We start from the raw sequence: 16,867 nt of genomic DNA on the forward strand, positions 1-16,867 counted from the left end.
GGCACAAAGGAAGATGGTTGTGGTGGTTAGAGATTAATCATCTCAACTCCAGGACATCACCGCAGGAGATCCTGAGGGTAGTGTCCTTCTTCAGCTGCTTTATCAATGACGTCCCTTCCATCAGAAGGTCAGAAGTGGGCATATTTGCGGATGACTGCACAATGTTCAGCACCATTTGTGACTCCTCAGATAATGAAGCAGTCCATGTCCAAATTCAGCAAGACGTGGACAATATCCAGGCTTGGGCTGACGAGTGGTAAGTTACATTTAGTGCCAGGCAATGACCATCTTCTACAGGAGAGGATTTTACCACCACCCCATGACATTCAATGGTATAACCATTGCTGAATACCCCACAATCAACTTCCTGGGACCATTGATCAGGAGCTGAACTGGACTAGCCATATTAATACTGTGGCTACCAGGGCAGGTCAAAGACTAGGAATCCTATGGTGAGTAACTCACCTCCTGACCCCACAAAGCCTGTCCACCATCTACAAGGCATAAGTCAGGAGTGTAGTGGATTACTCTCCACTTGCTTGGATGAGTGCAGCTCCAACAACACTCACGAAGCTCGACACCATCCATATTTGGCTATTTAAACATATGAAGTCAATTCATTCAGCACATTACATAAAGATTTTTGTGATATTCCAGAAAATGTAAACAAAACATTCATGAAAATAAGCAAGTTGATTGGTATCAATTGCATCCATAAACATGTCTTCTTTGCTTCAAGTATTAGTGTGCGATGAAGTACGGGCAGCAGGGTAGCATGGTGGTTAGCATAAATGCTTCACAGCTCCAGGGTCCCAGGTTCGATTCCCGGCTGGGTCACTGTCTGTGTGGAGTCTGCACGTCCTCCCCCTGTGTGCGTGGGTTTCCTCCGGGTGCTCCAGTTTCCTCCCACAGTCCAAAGATGTGCGGGTTAGGTGGATTGGCCATGCTAAATTGCCCGTAGTGTCCTAATAAAAGTAAGGTTAAGGGGGGGGGTTGTTGGGTTACGGGTATAGGGTGGATACGTGGGTTTGAGTAGGGTGATCATGGCTCGGCACAACATTGAGGGCCGAAGGGCCTGTTCTGTGCTGTACTGTTCTATGAAATTCTATGAAATTCTATGAAGTGCATCAGATTTACTTTCTGTTGTATCCTTCCTCTCTCCGCTCCCTTGCTCCCCAGCTCTTCAAAAAGAGTTTCTGCCTCAGGCTGATTTGTTCACTCTTTCAAATATGTGAATGTTGACTGGAGTTCAAGACTTATTCAATTTAAGAAATGAATATTTTTTTTTAAAATGTAATCATCATGGGAGTTGCTGGCTATGCCTGCATTTATTCAAATGTTTGGAGTCACTTGTGGGCCAGACCAGGTAAGACATTTCCTTGCCTGAAGGACATTAGTGAACCAGATGTGTTTTAAAACAACAATCGATAATGGTTTCATGGTTAGACTTTTAATTCCAGATTTTTATTGAATTCAAATATCACCATCTGCTATGACGAGATTCAAACACTAAGTCCCTGGAGCATGACCCTGTGTCTTTATATTGCTCGTTCAGTGATATTACCACAATGCCACAGTCTCCCCTATATTGGTAATTAAGAAAGCTGTACTGTCTGCCAAAATGTTGTTTCATGTTTTCCATATTTGTGCCTGATGTTCCCCTCTTACAAAATTTCCTGACTGAAAATATCGATTTATGAAGGGATAGTGAGCATTTTCATAAGAAAAGATGGAATGCACTCCTGACTTCTCATCAAGATAAAGCAGTACTTTTCCATAAGACCATAAGATATCGGAGCAGAGTTAGGCCATTTGGCCCATTGAGTCTGTTCCACCATTTGATCATAGCTGATTGGTTTCTCACCCCCATTCTCCTGCCTTCTCCCGTAACTCCTGATCCTCTTATCAATCAAGAACCTATCTATCCCTGTTTTGAAGACACTCGGTGACTTAGCCTTCACAGCCATCTGCAGCAATGAGTTCCACAGATTTACCACCCTGTTGCTGAAGAAATTCCTCTTCATCTCAGTTTTAAAGGATTGCCCTTCGGTCTGAGGCTGTGCCCTCTGGTTCTAGTCTCCCCTACTTGTGGAAATACCTTCTCTACGTCCACTCTGTCCAGGCATCTCAGTATTCTGTAAGTTTCAATGGGATTCCCCCCTCATCCTTCTAAACTCCATTGAGTACAGACCCAGTGTCCTCATCTGCTCCTCCTTTGACAAACCCTTCATTCCCAGGAACATTCTTGTGAACTCCACTGGGCCCCCTCCAAGGCCCTCCTTAGATACAGGCCAAAAACTGCTCACAATATTCCAAATGGGGTCTGACCAGAGCCTTCCACAGCCTCTACTTTGGTGCTCTTGTGTTCTAGCTCTCTGGAAATGAATCCTAACGTTGCATTTGCCTTCCTAACTGCCACCTGAACCTGCATGTTAACCTTGGGAGAATCCTGAACCAGGACTCTTTGGTCCCTTTGTGCTTCAGATTTCCCTAACCTTTCCCATTAAGGAAATAGTCTATGCCTCTTCTTGCTACTGAACTGCATAACCTCACCCTACCACGTGGTTTTCAGCCTGTCCATCACCCTGAAGTACCACCACCATCAAGGCCAATTTCCGCGTGACTAGACCGCGGGGGCGCAAGGACTCGCCAGCGAAACTGTAATGCCCGAGCCAACCCCGGAGCGACAGGTACCCGCCTGACCACACCGGAATGTAAACCCGACCTCGTCTCCCCACATGACCAGACCAACCCACATACAATCCCTTCCAGTGAACCTACCACCGCCACCATTATCTCCGACCCCTCCGAACATATCCACCTACCTTACGGAAATCCAGCCCTCCCATCCACGGGCAGCTGCCGACCCAGGAAGCGGGCAAAGCGCGCCGGTCTGAAGGTGAGACGTAAATTACGTGGCTTCAAGACCCCTCTCCCCAGCATACTCCTGGCGAACGTTCAAACGATTGAGAGCAAGCTGGATGAGCTCAACACTAGACTTACCTCCCAGAGGGAAGTGAGGAACTGCTGTATGCTCTGCTTCACCGAGACATGGCTTACTGTCTCCACACCAGACTGCGCCATCCAACCTGAAGGTTTCTCAATCTACCGGATGGACCGCACAGTGTCCTTGGGCAAGTAGAAGGGCGGGCGTGTTTGCCTCCTTATCAATAGCTCCTGGTGTTCGGATGTAGTGCCCCAGCATGCCACGGCTCCCCAGACCTAGAATACCTGACTGAAGTGTCGCCCTTTCTTTTTTTTTTAAATTTAGAGTACCCAATTCGTTTTTTCCAATTAAGGGGCAATTTGTTAGCGTGGCCAAATCCACCTACCCAGCGCATCTTTGGGTTGTGGGGGCGAAACCCACGCAAACACGGGGAGAATGTGCAAACTCCACACGGACAGTGACCCAGAGCCGGGATCGAACCTGGGACCTTGGCGCCGTGAGGCATCAGGGCTAACCCACTGCGCCACCGTGCTGCCCAGTGTCGCCCTTTCTACCTTCCACATGAATTCACCTGCCTACTCATCACAGCAATCTACATCCCACCCCAGGCGGATGTGAAGAAAGCACTTGATGAGCTACACTCCACCATCAACAACCAAGAAACAAATCACCCTGAAGCCGTGACAATCGTGGCTGGAGACTTCAACTAGGCCAACCTCAGGAAGGTTCTACCCAAACTCCATCAACATACCTCCTGCCCCACCAGAGTTTCAAACACCTTGGACCACTGCTACACGAGCATCAAAGGTGCCTTCCGCACCATTCCTTGACCACACTTGGCAAATCCGATCACAAGTCGGTACTCCTACTTCCGGCTTACAAACAGCAACTCAAGCGTATTGAACCAGTCAAGAAAACCATGCAGTGCTGGTCCGAGGCTTCAGAGGACACTCTCCGCAATTGCTTTGAGTCTGTGGACTGGCCCATATTAAAGGCCGCGACAGCTAACCTGGACGAGTACGCAACCACCGTCACAGACTTCATCCATAAATGTGTTGAGGACTGTGTACAAAAGACACCAATATAGGTGTTCCCCAATCGGAAACTCTGGCTCAACCAAAAGGTCCACTCTCTGCTAAAGTTCCGGATGGAGGCGTTCAAGTCTGACGACCCTGACCTATATAAGAAATCCAGGTACGATGTACGGAAAGCCATCAGGGGTGCCAAAAGACAATACCGGATCAAACTAGAGTCCCAGGCCAACGACACAACCCCAAGACGTCTATGGCAGGGCTTACATGAGATCACAGGCGACAAAGCAATGCCAGGCAGAATCTCTGGGGCTGGAGCAATCCTCCCTGATGACCGGAACAAGTTCTATGCCCGCTTTGAACAGTCAGCCAATACACCAGTGCCAACAGCCTTGGACACAGCCATACCCACTATTACAGCCTCGGAGGTAATAGCTGCCTTCTTGAAAGTAAACCCGCGGAAAGCGATGGGCCCCGACAGAGTCCCTGGGTGAGGACTCAGAGCCTGCGCTGACCATTTGGTGCGTGTATTCGCAGATATCTGCAACACCTCACTTCTCCGCTCCGTGGTCCCTACCTGCTTCAAGAAGACCACCATAATACCAGTACCAAAGAAGAACAAGGTAGACTACCGACCAGTGGCCCTGACATCTGTTACCATGAAATGCTTTGTGCGTCTAGTTATGAGACGGATCAATGGCAGCCTCCCAGATGGTCTCGATCCATTGCAGTTGGCCTACCGCGGCAACCGATCCACAGCAGATGCTATCTCTCTGGCCCTACAATCAACTCGAACATCTTGACAACAAGGACACCTACGCCAGTCTGCTGTTCATAGACTACAGCTCCACCTTCAACACCATTATTCCAACAATTATAACCAAACTCTGCAACCTTGGGACTTGACCTCTCCCTGTGCAGTTGGATCCTTGACTTCCTCACCAACTGGCCGCAATCTGTCAGGACAGGCAACAGCACCTCCTCCACAATAGTCCTCAACACCGAGGCCCCGCAAGGATGTGCTTTCAGTCCTCTACTGTACTTCCTGTACACACACGGCTGTGTGGCGAGATTGAACTCCAATTTAATCTATAAGTTTGCGGATGATATGACTATGGTGGGTTGTATCTCAAACAACGACGTATCAGACTACAGGAGGGAGATAAAACACTTGGTTGCATGGTGTACCAAAAGCAACCTCTCTAAATGCTGCAAAGACCAAGGAAATGATCATCGACTTCAGGAAGCATAGCACGACACACTTCTCCCGTCTACATCAATGGCTCCGAAGTAGAGATGGTCGATAGATTTAACTTCCTGGGGGTCACCAACAGTTGTCCTGGTCCACTCACATTGATGCAACAATCAAGAAAGCCCAACAACGTTCCTAATTCCTACGGAAGCTAAAGAAATTCAGCATGGCTGCATCAACTCTCACAAACTTCTACAGATGTGCCATAGAGAGCATCCTGTCCGGCTGCATCACAGCTTGGTATGGCAACTATGGCCCAAGATCACAAGAAACTACAGAGTGTGGTGAACTCAGCCCAATGCATCACACAAGCTTGCCACCCTCTCATTGATTCTGTATACACCTCCCGCTGCCTCAGAAAGGCAGACAACATTATCAGAGACCCCTCACACCCAGGCTTTTTCCTCTTCCAGACCCTTCCATCAGGCAGAAGATACAGAAGTCTGAAGACCCGCACATCCAGACATAGGAACAGCTTTTCCCCCCCACAGTTACTAGACTCCTCAATTACTCTCCTTTGGACTGATCTGTTCCCTGTAAGAACATTTTTCATGATGCCCTATGCTGCTCTTGTTTGGCCCCTTGTTCTGCACTGTAACCAATCACTATTTGTTGATGTACCACTGTCAACGTACTCTGTTGATTATTCTTTTGTCTACTATGTATGTACTGTGTACGTTCCCTTGGCTGCAGAAAAGTACTTTTCACTGTACTTCGATACATGTGACAATAAATATCAATCAATCAATCAATTGTATTCCATCTGGCACTTCTTTGCCCACTCTCCTAGCCTGTCCAAGTTCTTCCGCAGCTCCCTGCTTCCTCAACACTACCTGTCCTTTTGCATATCTTTGTGTCATCTACAAATTTAGCAACAATGCCCTCTGCTCCTTCTTCCAGATCGTTAATGTGGATCATAGATCATAGAATTTTCAGTGCAGAAGGAAGCCATTTGGCCCATCGAGTCTGCACCGGCCCTTGGAAAGAGCGCCCAACTCAAGCCCACACCTTCACCCTATCCCCGTAACCCCACCTAACCTTTTTCAACACTAAGGGCAATTTAACATGGCCAATCCACCTAACCTGCACATCTTTGGACTGTGGGAGAAAACCGAAGCACCCGGAGGAAACCCACGCAGACACGGGGAGAACGTGCAGACTCTGCACATGGATGTTGTGAATAGTTGAGGTCCCAACACTGCGGAACACCACTAGTCCCCGGCTGTCATCCTGAAAAAGACTCCTTTATCCTCACCCTCTGCCGATCTGCTAATCCTCCATCCATGCCTGCACCTTGCCCCTAACACCATGGGTTCTTATCTTATTTGGCAGCCTCCTGTACGGCACCTTGTCAGAGGCCTTCTGTACATCCAAATAGATCTCCTCCACTGGCTCTCTGTCTAACTGCCTCGTTGCCCCCTCAAAGAATTCTAACAGATTTGTCATGCATGACCTCTCCTTGACGACGTCCTGCTTACTCAGCCTTATTTTACCATGCACTTCCAAGTACTCCGCAATCTCAGCCTTAGTAATGGACTGTAAAGCTCAGTCTCTCACCCACCCAGCCGCACCCACACCCCGGTGGCATGTTCCGAGTGGCACACCGGTACAGCGACATCAGCCTGGGCCTAGCTGCGTGGAGGCGGACCACAGTGGCCCGGCGAGGACACCCAGCAGCAGCTGCCCTTGCTTCACGCTGGTATTCACATGGCAAGCAGGAAACTAATGAGGAGTTTGGTGCTTGCTTGGTAACGTACAAGCCTGACATTGGTGCCTGGGAGCTCAGGAAAGGAATGAACACCCTTATCAGATACGATCTTGTACCTGAACCCCAAATTCTTGATGCTGCTCTGAGAGCATGCCGTAGGTTAACCGATCCAGCAATCTGCATCCTAGAAGCAGTGAAGGAAAAATCTGGCCCTCACAAAGCAATCTGCCCCTGCGTTGACTGAACTGGGCATTCCAACCCCAGAGATCGGTCGAGACATATTATAATATTATACCAGGCAGTCTTCTGACTTTCGTCCATTATAATTGTACATGATGCAAGATGCAACCTAAAATATTACTTTATTGAACATTTGGAGTTTTGTTCTGTCTAATAATGTATTATGCCTACCTGTGAACTTAATTCAATAAAGAATGGGATGAAAAAAAAAATAATGGACTGTAAAATCTTACCAATGACCAAAGTCAGGCTAACCAGCCTATAATTTCTCATCTTTTGCCTTCCTCCCTCCCTTCTTAAACAGGGATGTTTCATTAGCCATTTTTCAGTTCTCTGCGATCATCCCTGACTCCAGTGATTCTTGAAAGATCGCCACCTATGCCTCCACAATATCCTCAGCTATCTCCTTCAGAACCCTGGAGTGTAGTCCATCCGGTCCAGGTGATTTATCTACCTTCAGACCTTTTCAGCTTCTCCAGCAGCTTCTCCTTAGAGATGGCCAACACACTCACCTTTACCTCCTGACTCTCTTGAAGTTCTGGTTTGCCACCGGTATCTTCCACCATGAAGGCTGATGCAAAATACCTATCCACTTGCTCTGCCATTTCTTTGTTCCCCATTATTACTTCTCCAGCCTAATTGTACAGCGTCCCGCTATTACTTGTTTAGTTGTCCTCTACTTTTAAAGGCTTCCCAATCTTCTGGCTTCTCACTAATCCTCGCCACATCCTATACATTTTTTTGCTTTTATGCTATCCTGACTTCCCTTGTCAGCCATGATTGTCCCGTCCTCCCCTAAGCATGTTTCCTCTTCCTTGAGATGAATTTTTGTTGTGCCTCCCGAATAACTCCCCAAAACTCCTGCCATTGCTTGTGCACCGCCTTCCCTTGTGCTCCCCTTCCAAACAACTGTAGCCAGCTCCTTTCCCACTCAAACTGCAGAGTGAACTGCCGCCTCAGGGTTCCTTCACCTTAAGTTCCTTAATCAAGTCTGCCTCATTATGCATCACCAAATCCAGAATTGCCTGTTCCCTAGTGGGCTCTACCACAAGCTGCTCCAAAAAAAACATCTCATGGGCATTCAGCAAAATCTTTTTTTTGAGATCTGCTACCAACTTGATTTCCCCAGTCCACCTGTATATTGAAGTCCCCATGATTGTTGTAATATTGATTTTTTTATGTGTCTTTTCTATCTCCTGATTTATTTTCAGACCCCACATTCTGACTACTGCTAGGGGGCCTGTACATAACTCCTATCAGGATCTTTATTCCTTTGCTATTCGTCAACTCTACCCACACAGATTCTATGCCTTCTGACCCTATATTGCTTCTCGCTACTGATTTAATTTAATTTCATATTAACTAGGTAACCCCACTTCCCTTTCCTATCTGCCTGTCCTTTTTGATGCGACACATATCCTTGGATATTTAGATCCCAGCCCTGATCCCTTTGCAGTCACGTCTCTGTGATGCCCACAACATCGTACCTGCCAACTTCAATGTGTGCAACAAGCTCATTTATCTTGTTTTGTATGCTGCGTGCATTTAGGTGCAACACCCTCAGTCCTGCATTGACCACCGCACCCCCCCCCCCCCCCCCCCCCACCTCCCCTCAATCAAGTTATTCTGTTAAAATAAGAAAAGGAAAATCTATTGTTGAATTAATGCTCACTACTGTTATATACTTGTGAGAAGCTAGTTTAATGTGGCATATTCCTTGAAATTTGGCATGTAAACAGTTCAAAGTTCATATCTAAGAATAATGTAATGTTAATTTATGAAAATAGAAGTTGTGCATTGTTGTTAAATTACATTTTATTTAAAGTTTTACATTTCCTTTTTATTCAGCTTAACTCAGCTGGAGCAGTTGAAGGCCCAGCAAGAAGTTGGATCACCAATCACTAGTCAAAACAAAGCTGTGGACATTGTGCAGATGCTGTTCAAAGCTGAACACGAATATATCAAGGTGAGTGTGGTAACCAATAAGTAAAATCCAAGTAAAAAATGGAGAGAAATGAACGCGCGTACTATTTGCAATGAATGGAGTGGAAGATGCATTCTCAGCCTGGTTTATTCACGTTCCAATCTTATCCTCTTTTAATTTAAGATGTCTGTGGTATGTTGATCTGTTGAGTAAAGCAAAAACAATCAGTAAGCTACATAAATGTATTTGAAGCTAGTCCAATGAGTTGTGTGCCAAGTATTATACTTGGCAAAATATCCAACGGCCCTGTTGTAGCAGGTGCTGCAATGTCAATAGTTAAACAAGACTAACGTGGGACCATTAAAATCAACTAATTACGACTTAACAAATGATGATATATCCTACTCCTGATGCAGAACAAAACAGTTGATCTTCTCCGTTCAGTGGTAGTAAGGGAAATGCTGGCTATGCTCGGGTCTCATCACTGGGAGTCAATCCTTCAACATACCCCAATTCTAAGCATCCAGCTCATAAACTATATACCATGTGATGTATATAACATGATATACTGTATATACCTGTGTGAAAATCAGTTCATGATTTTTGATCTTAAATGTTGTAATTTTTCACTTAGCACATGTAAAACCCTAATTTTTTAGGGTTCAAAGCCCACCACCTGCCTTACTCCCTTCCCCTCCCTGCTCCATCCAGGACCGTTCACAGACTTACCAAAAGAAGGTGACAGGTAGGAGATGTTTGAGAAAGTCCTGGTGTCAACCCACTTGTCTGTTGGAAGCTGTTCAAACTGATGCTCTTCCAACATCACCATTGAGGGTGGCCCACATTGCTCCCTGAGGAGGCACAACTATGACTGTACAATCTGCCAATTTCAGATCACTGCACAGGGGCTCAGAACTATATACTGCAACTTTCCCAAATGCAAGTCCCACTACAGCAGACCTGACCTCATCAAGATACACTCAACGTGGTCATAGCAGCTAGTTCGGGCTGCTGACTAGTCAGAGTAGACTATCAGGATACCCAATCCACTGTGTACAAATTGTATACAATTCGGCAATTTTTGCCTAAAAAATTTGACTTCTATGTCTGTATATGCAGTAAGTGCCACAGCTGTTTAAGAAGCTTGCATACTTACCCTTTCTGGGTCTCGCCACAATTGTACTACTAGGTAGGGCTATCCCTGCTTGGTACTACTCGTTTTCAGTCACAGGACATTGAACAGTGTCTCATTTATCCACTCGCACATTGACACCAAATATCTATTCTTATCCTCACTCATCAACTTTACCACATGCTGCCCCTTGCTGACATCATCTGTTGACTTTTAGTTAGCTTCCATGTATTTGACCCAACTGGGATGATCGTTCACCACTAGTTTTTCATCCAACAATGCAAGTTGCAATGTACCTCTGAGAATTGAACAATGGTCATTCAAGTTCAGTGTCTTTAATTTTTGTTTCAGGTCAAACAGTCCTCTGAGCCAAAGCAGATAACAACTAGTTCCAGTCTGATTCACAACAGTTCAAGCCTGATCAAACCAATTCCAATTAAATTGACTGAGATTGGAGCAGACACCTGTTACCAACAAATACAGCAACCGGACAAGGTATTGGATTTAAAGTTCACCAGTATTTCCATGACGTTGCTTATATTGTCTCTTTTTATATGAATACGCTGCACTTGCCTGGATGAGTGCAGCTCCATCAACACTCAAGAAGCTTGACACCATCCAGGGCAAAGCAGCCCAATAGAGTGCTACCCCTTCCACAAACATTCACTCCCTTGATCACAGACAAACAGTTGTAACTGTGTGTACCGTATAAAGATGCACTGCAGGAACTCACCAAGTCTCCATAGGCAGCACCTTCCAAACCCAAACCCATGACCATTACCATCTGGAAGGATAAGAGCAGCATATATCTGGGAACACCACCACCTGGAGGTTCCCCTCCAAGTCGCTCACCATCCTGACTAGGAAATATATCCCTGTTCCTTCACTGTTGCTGGATCAAAATCCTGGAACCCATTCCCTAACAGCACTGTGGGTGTACCTACACCTCAGGGACTGCAGCGGTGCACCACCATCTTCTGAAGGCCAACTATGGAAGGGCAATAAATGAAAACCCAGCCAGTGACTCCCATATCCCACAAATGAATGCAAAAAAGAGGATAAGTAATTTTATGCTAACATAAATTTGTATATTTTCTTCTGTGGCATGTTTACAGACTAAAAATATAATTTCTCCTTTCCAATAACTGTATCTACCTCAATCCTACTGTTTCTCTTTCAGTTTTTTCTATTCCTTCCTGTCCATTTAACTGATTGTGATTATATGCATTATGATGTCCAGCTTTGCACCATTGTTTCCGCCTCTGCTTAAGTCAACCCTCAACGTATCTCTCTTTCATATGTCTCCTGTGGCACACCACATATGTTGGTTCTTCTTTTGTGCTCAATTTATAATTTTTTCCTTGAGATTTGTGTTATATCGGAAGATAAAAAGCAGGTAAGATTGAAGTGGAGCTGGGAAGAGTTTATGTGTATGGGTGGTTAGAAAACAATTATGGAGCTAAAGATTAGACTAATAAGGGCTGTGAGATAAGGTTGCAAGAGTCTTGTGGTGAAATGTGTTTGCCAGTTTTTTGTGGCTGGACTTAATAGTTGGGGCATTCAGAGATCTGAGAAAATACAATTGTAAAATGTTTACAGCACAAAAAGATGTCATTCTGCCAGTTTAGTCCATGCCAGCTCTCTGCAGGAATAATTTTGTGAGTTTTATTCCCCTGTCCGTTTCCAGCAACCATGCAAATATTTTTCATTCCAGTTTATATCTAGTTCCCTTTGAAAGCCACCTTTTTTTTGAACATGGGTGTAAATTTGCAATATTCCAGCCCTCTGGCATCACCATACGCTGCCCCACCCACCCCACCCATTTTAAGGAAGATTGATAGATTAGAACCAGTACCACTCAAAATTCCCACCCTTACTTTCCCCAGCAGCTTTGGATGTATCCCATCTGGTCCTGGTGACGTACCAACTTTTAAGTATAGCAGGTTTTTCTCGTCTATCAATTTCTAGCCCAATCAGTATCACAGCTACTTCATATTTCACTATGACCTAACAATACCTTCTTCCCTGGTTTAAAAAAAGGTCCAAAATACTCATTAGTTCCTCAGCCATATCCTCTGCCTCCATGCATAGATCCCCTTTTAAATCCAAAATTATCCCCACCCTTCCTCATTTACTATTTATATTATTGTATTATTGCCATTTGACTATTTATATGACTAAAGAACACATTTGGATTTCCTTTTAAGCCTCTATCCATATTCTGCCTGCCCCTCTTATATTCCTTTCTCTTGGTGATGACCTTCTCCAACAAGAGAGAATCTAGCCATTTCCCATTGACATTCATTGGCATTACCATTACTGAATCCCCCACTATCAGCATCCTGGAGTTAACATTGATCAGAAACCGAATTGGACCAGGCATACAAATACAGTGGATACAAGGGCAGGTCAGAGGCTGGGAACTCTGCAGAGAGTACCTTACCTTCTGCTCCCCCAAAGCCTGTCCACCATCTACAGTGTGATGAATGTAGGAATTCAGATATATTGTGCTATAGGTATTTGGTGAAGTAAAGGTTAAAAGACTGGGTTAGAATGTGTTTGACTGCTAAAATTTGGTTTCAAATATTCTATGATTGAAAGGCAACAAAACTTTTGGGAGCCGGAGATACAATTAACCATTGCAAAAAGCTTGGGCTAATGCAATTTGTCTTGATTTAAGGGGACTCCCTGGGGAGTTTATTTGTTTTCAGCTTGGTGATGTGATGTCATTTCTGGGTGGAGTTGAGGCATCAGGCTTTTTGAGAAAGCATTTTCAGTTCAGTTCTGATCTTGGTTATGCTGTGTGCACAGTAAAACAGTTCTGTTCTCACTCTAAGTTAGTTAAAAAGTGATTAACTGTATTCAGACCAGTGCAGACTTGTCTGAGGAGAAGGGAGTGCTGAAACAAGCCAGTTGAAACAGCTTTTAGAGATATACAGCCAGAGTTTCTGGATGTGTCTGACTAGAGTTGGATTCGTTCTGTCAAGCAGTGTCAAGCGATCTCCTTAAAGAATAACTCTATAAATCAAGTATTTGTCTATGCCATTGGTATTTAAGGTGGATTTAGAACTTAAGGATTAAGGTAGATTTGGGCAGCATGGTGGTTAGCATAAATGCTTCACAGCTCCAGGGTCCCAGGTTCGATTCCCGGCTGGGTCACTGTCTGTGTGGAGTCTGCACATCCTCCCCGTGTGTGCGTGGGTTTCCTCCGGGTGCTCCGGTTTCCTCCCACAGTCCAAAGATGTGCGGGTTAGGTGGATTGGCCAGGCTAAATTGCCCTTAGTTGTCTAAAAAAATAAGGTTAATGGGGGTTGTTGGGTTACTGGTATAGGTATACGTGGGCTTGAGTAGGGTGATCATTGCTCGGCACAACATCGAGGGCTGAATGGGCCTGTTCTGTGCTGTACTGTTCTAATTCTAATTCTAAAAGAACTGAGGTTTATTTTCTTGTTGTTTAAGTGGGAATAAAGATAGCAATTAAGGGTACTGTATTCACTCTATTAAATAGTATTGTTTAACGGATAATTGTAAGCTTTTTTTCTGGTGTGATATTAAAGATTTTAATACTGTTACCACATTTCTAGTTTGGTGGGGAGGGTGAAAGCTGATCTGGCAAGGTGGGATGGTCTCCCTCTGTCACTGCGGTTAAAATGAACATGTTGCCGCAATTTCTGTTTATTTTCCAATGCCTGCCGATTTTCCTGCCAAAGGCATTTTTTAGAGAGATTGAAGGAATGCTTACCTCGTTCATATGGGGAGGGAAGGGGGCCAGAGTTAGAAAGGTGCTGCTACAGAGGGAAAGGCAGACAGGGGGTTTGGGTCTTCTGAAACTGATGTATTATTACTGGGCGGCGAATGTGGAGAAGGTACGCAGCTGGGTCAGAGGGGTTGATTCCCAGTGGGTCAGAATGGAGGAGAGTTTGTGTAGGGGTCGGGATTGAAGGCGCTAGCAACAGCGCTGCTCCCGAAGGCCGAAGGGAAATACTCAGGAAGTCCGGTAATAACAGCTTAATTGAGAATTTAGAGGCAGTTTCGCCAACACTTCGGGTTGGGGGTAGGGTCAAGGGAAATGCCGATTCGGGGGAACCACAGATTTGAGCCAGGGAAGTGGGATGGAAATTTTCGGAGATGGGAGGAGAAAGGAATTAGGACATGAAGAGGTATGTTTCTTGGGGGTCGTTGTGCGGGATTGAATGAGCTGGGAGCGAAGTATGGGCTGAAGCAGCGGGAAATATTTAGATACATGCAGAAAGGAGATGCAGAGCTTCCCAATAGAGCTGGCTTCCTCATTGCTGGAGGCGGAGCTGACGACAGGGGGACTGGAGAAGGGAGTAGTATCTGCGGTTTACAGGGCTGGAGGAGGAAAAGGCGTCGCTAGAAGGAATCAAGACAAAGTGGGAGGAAGAGTCGGGAGGAGGGGTTCTGGTATGAGGTGCTCCAGAGGGTGAACGCCTCCACCTAGTGTGCAAGGTTGGGGCTGATGCAGCTGAAGGTGGTGTCTAGAGCTCACCGTACATGGGTGAGGATCAGCCGTCTCTTTGAGGGGGTAGAAGATGTGTGTGAATGTTGCGTGGGAGGCCCCGCAAAATACGTTCATAGGTTTTGGTCCTGTCCAAAGGTGGAGGATTACTGGAAGGAGGTTTTTTGGGTAATCTCTAAAGTGGTGTACGTAAAACTGGACCCGGGTCCTCGGGAGGCCATATTCGGGGTGTCGGACCAGCCAGGGCTGGAAACGGGCGCGGAGGCAGATGTTGTAGCCTTCCCCTCTTTGATTGGCACCCCATTTCTCACCTTCAATGTCCACCCCTTCCAGCACTTCTAGCAGGACAAGGGCAGCAGATGGGAACACCACTTCCTGTACGTTCCCCTCCAAGTCACACACCATCCTGATTTGGAATAATATCTTTGTTCCTTCACTGACGCTGGGTCAAAATCCTGGGAAATCACTCTCTGACACCACTGTAGCTATCCCTACACCACATGGGCTTCAGTTGTTCAAGAAGGCCGCACACCACCACTTTCTTATGGGGGATGGACAATAAAAAGGCTGGCCTAACCAGTAACCCCCTCACATCCTGTAAAATATTTTTTTAAAAACCTCCCTTCTGAACTTTCTATATACAGCCTGGTTCTCAACTTGTAATATCAGCCTAATATCGGTTATATACTTCATCGTACCCTATCTCTCTCATCATCCAGGAAACTCGGGTTTTGGTTGTCTTACCATTCCCATCATGGGAACTTATTTCAACTGTACCTCAAATATGTTTATGATCTGTGAGGTCTTTACAAGGGTAGGTGGATGAGGGTAGGTGGATAAGAAGCACTCATGGATAGGTTGAGGCTTTAATGTATGCACAGGCTCCGGTGCAAAGCCTCGGTGAGCTGGTGGCTGAGAGTACTTTGGGGAGCTGGGCGAGCATGAAAATGAGAGAGCTTGAGAGACTCAGCATTTTGGACGATTCTTTTTTGAGTCCATTAGTGTGTATCCTGTTTAACGTGCTTTCAATAAAGTCTAGCTGTAGGTCGATAACTCACCACCATTTAGGCCACATTTATGGCACACAAGGATGTTTACATTCTGGGGTAAAGAACCCCCTGTACCTACAGTTGTCTGGGAGCTATCTTAACTCATGCTGTCCCCTCTCGTTTTCCAGCTTCCTTTTCTGCTAAAACCTTGTTTCTGCGGCAGTGTTGGACAGTGCATGGTTTGTGCTTTTTAAAATGGTCTCTTATGCTTCACAGGTTTTCCATGTTTTAACAACTTTACTTGTGGCTCCTTTCAGTGCATTTCCATATCATGACAGCCCTGCTGCCCTTGGTTGTACTGGTCACACATTCCAGTCCCTGTTGATTTGTCCTGCAGGTCTAATGTTAGCTTGATCTTTACACTTGTGGGGACTTGTTTATTCACTTTATACTGTCCGTTCTGTTTCACAGAGTCCTTCACATTTGTTGCCCATGTACTTTGCTTTGTAAAGTTGATTTTTGCATTTGATTATCATACATTTTTCACACATTTTCAGCCACCTAATATATGTCTTTTTTAATCTTGAGCTGTCTGTGATCATTCCCGTTGTCACCAAATTCTCACGCATTAAACTTCTCTGAGGTGCTCTCCCATTAAAAATTATCCATGCTGCATTTATTGAAAGTATTCAGGTCAATTATCCTTTTTTCTATTATACTTTTTAACTCAAAAGTTGCCGTATTTTCACCTTGTTTCTGGGGATTTTGAGAGTTTAGATCTTTGATACCAAACCATTTCACCAATAGTTTTTATTTAGTTTTGCTTGTGCCAAATACTAATTTCTTCAATGTAAATAGGACCAACAACATTTATTTTGCAGTTGTCTTTTATTTATTTTCGACAAAACTTTATGAAGTTAATACTGTTAGTCACAAAAGTAATTGTTATGGGCCAGGGTTTAGAAAACGGCAAAGTATATCATGGAGTTCACCTAACCTACAACTGTTTATCAATTTTGTTTAAGATGAGCACAAGGGCCTGTCTTTCAGGTGTTATTCAACAGAGGCCTGAAGCACTTTTAATCAAAAACGAACTTTATTCTACAAATTTAGTTAACATTTTTATAAACACAATAAGCAATTTTATCACCTATAAACATAAAT

At 45.0% G+C, this 16,867-nt stretch overlaps 1 protein-coding gene and 1 long non-coding RNA gene across 5 annotated transcripts in view; one reads left to right on the forward strand and one right to left on the reverse strand.

The window, feature by feature from the left end:
- Positions 1 to 16,867, forward strand: part of dcp1b (decapping mRNA 1B) — a 105,386-nt gene that overhangs the window by 54,276 nt on the left and 34,243 nt on the right. For all 4 annotated transcript variants that reach the window (XM_038781419.1, XM_038781421.1, XM_038781418.1 and 1 more), the window contains 2 exons: positions 9,027 to 9,144; positions 10,586 to 10,729. In XM_038781419.1, coding sequence (XP_038637347.1) covers positions 9,027 to 9,144; positions 10,586 to 10,729 — 262 coding nt within the window. The remainder of the gene's footprint in view (positions 1 to 9,026; positions 9,145 to 10,585; positions 10,730 to 16,867) is intronic.
- The window catches only part of LOC119955324, a 201,871-nt gene continuing 194,143 nt past the window's right edge, over positions 9,140 to 16,867 (reverse strand). The window contains exon 3 of the long non-coding RNA XR_005458432.1: positions 9,140 to 9,304. This is a non-coding gene — a long non-coding RNA (uncharacterized LOC119955324). The remainder of the gene's footprint in view (positions 9,305 to 16,867) is intronic.

The sequence above is a fragment of the Scyliorhinus canicula genome, chromosome 20 (genome assembly GCF_902713615.1).
Source record: "Scyliorhinus canicula chromosome 20, sScyCan1.1, whole genome shotgun sequence".
Taxonomy (NCBI): Eukaryota; Metazoa; Chordata; class Chondrichthyes; order Carcharhiniformes; family Scyliorhinidae; genus Scyliorhinus; species Scyliorhinus canicula.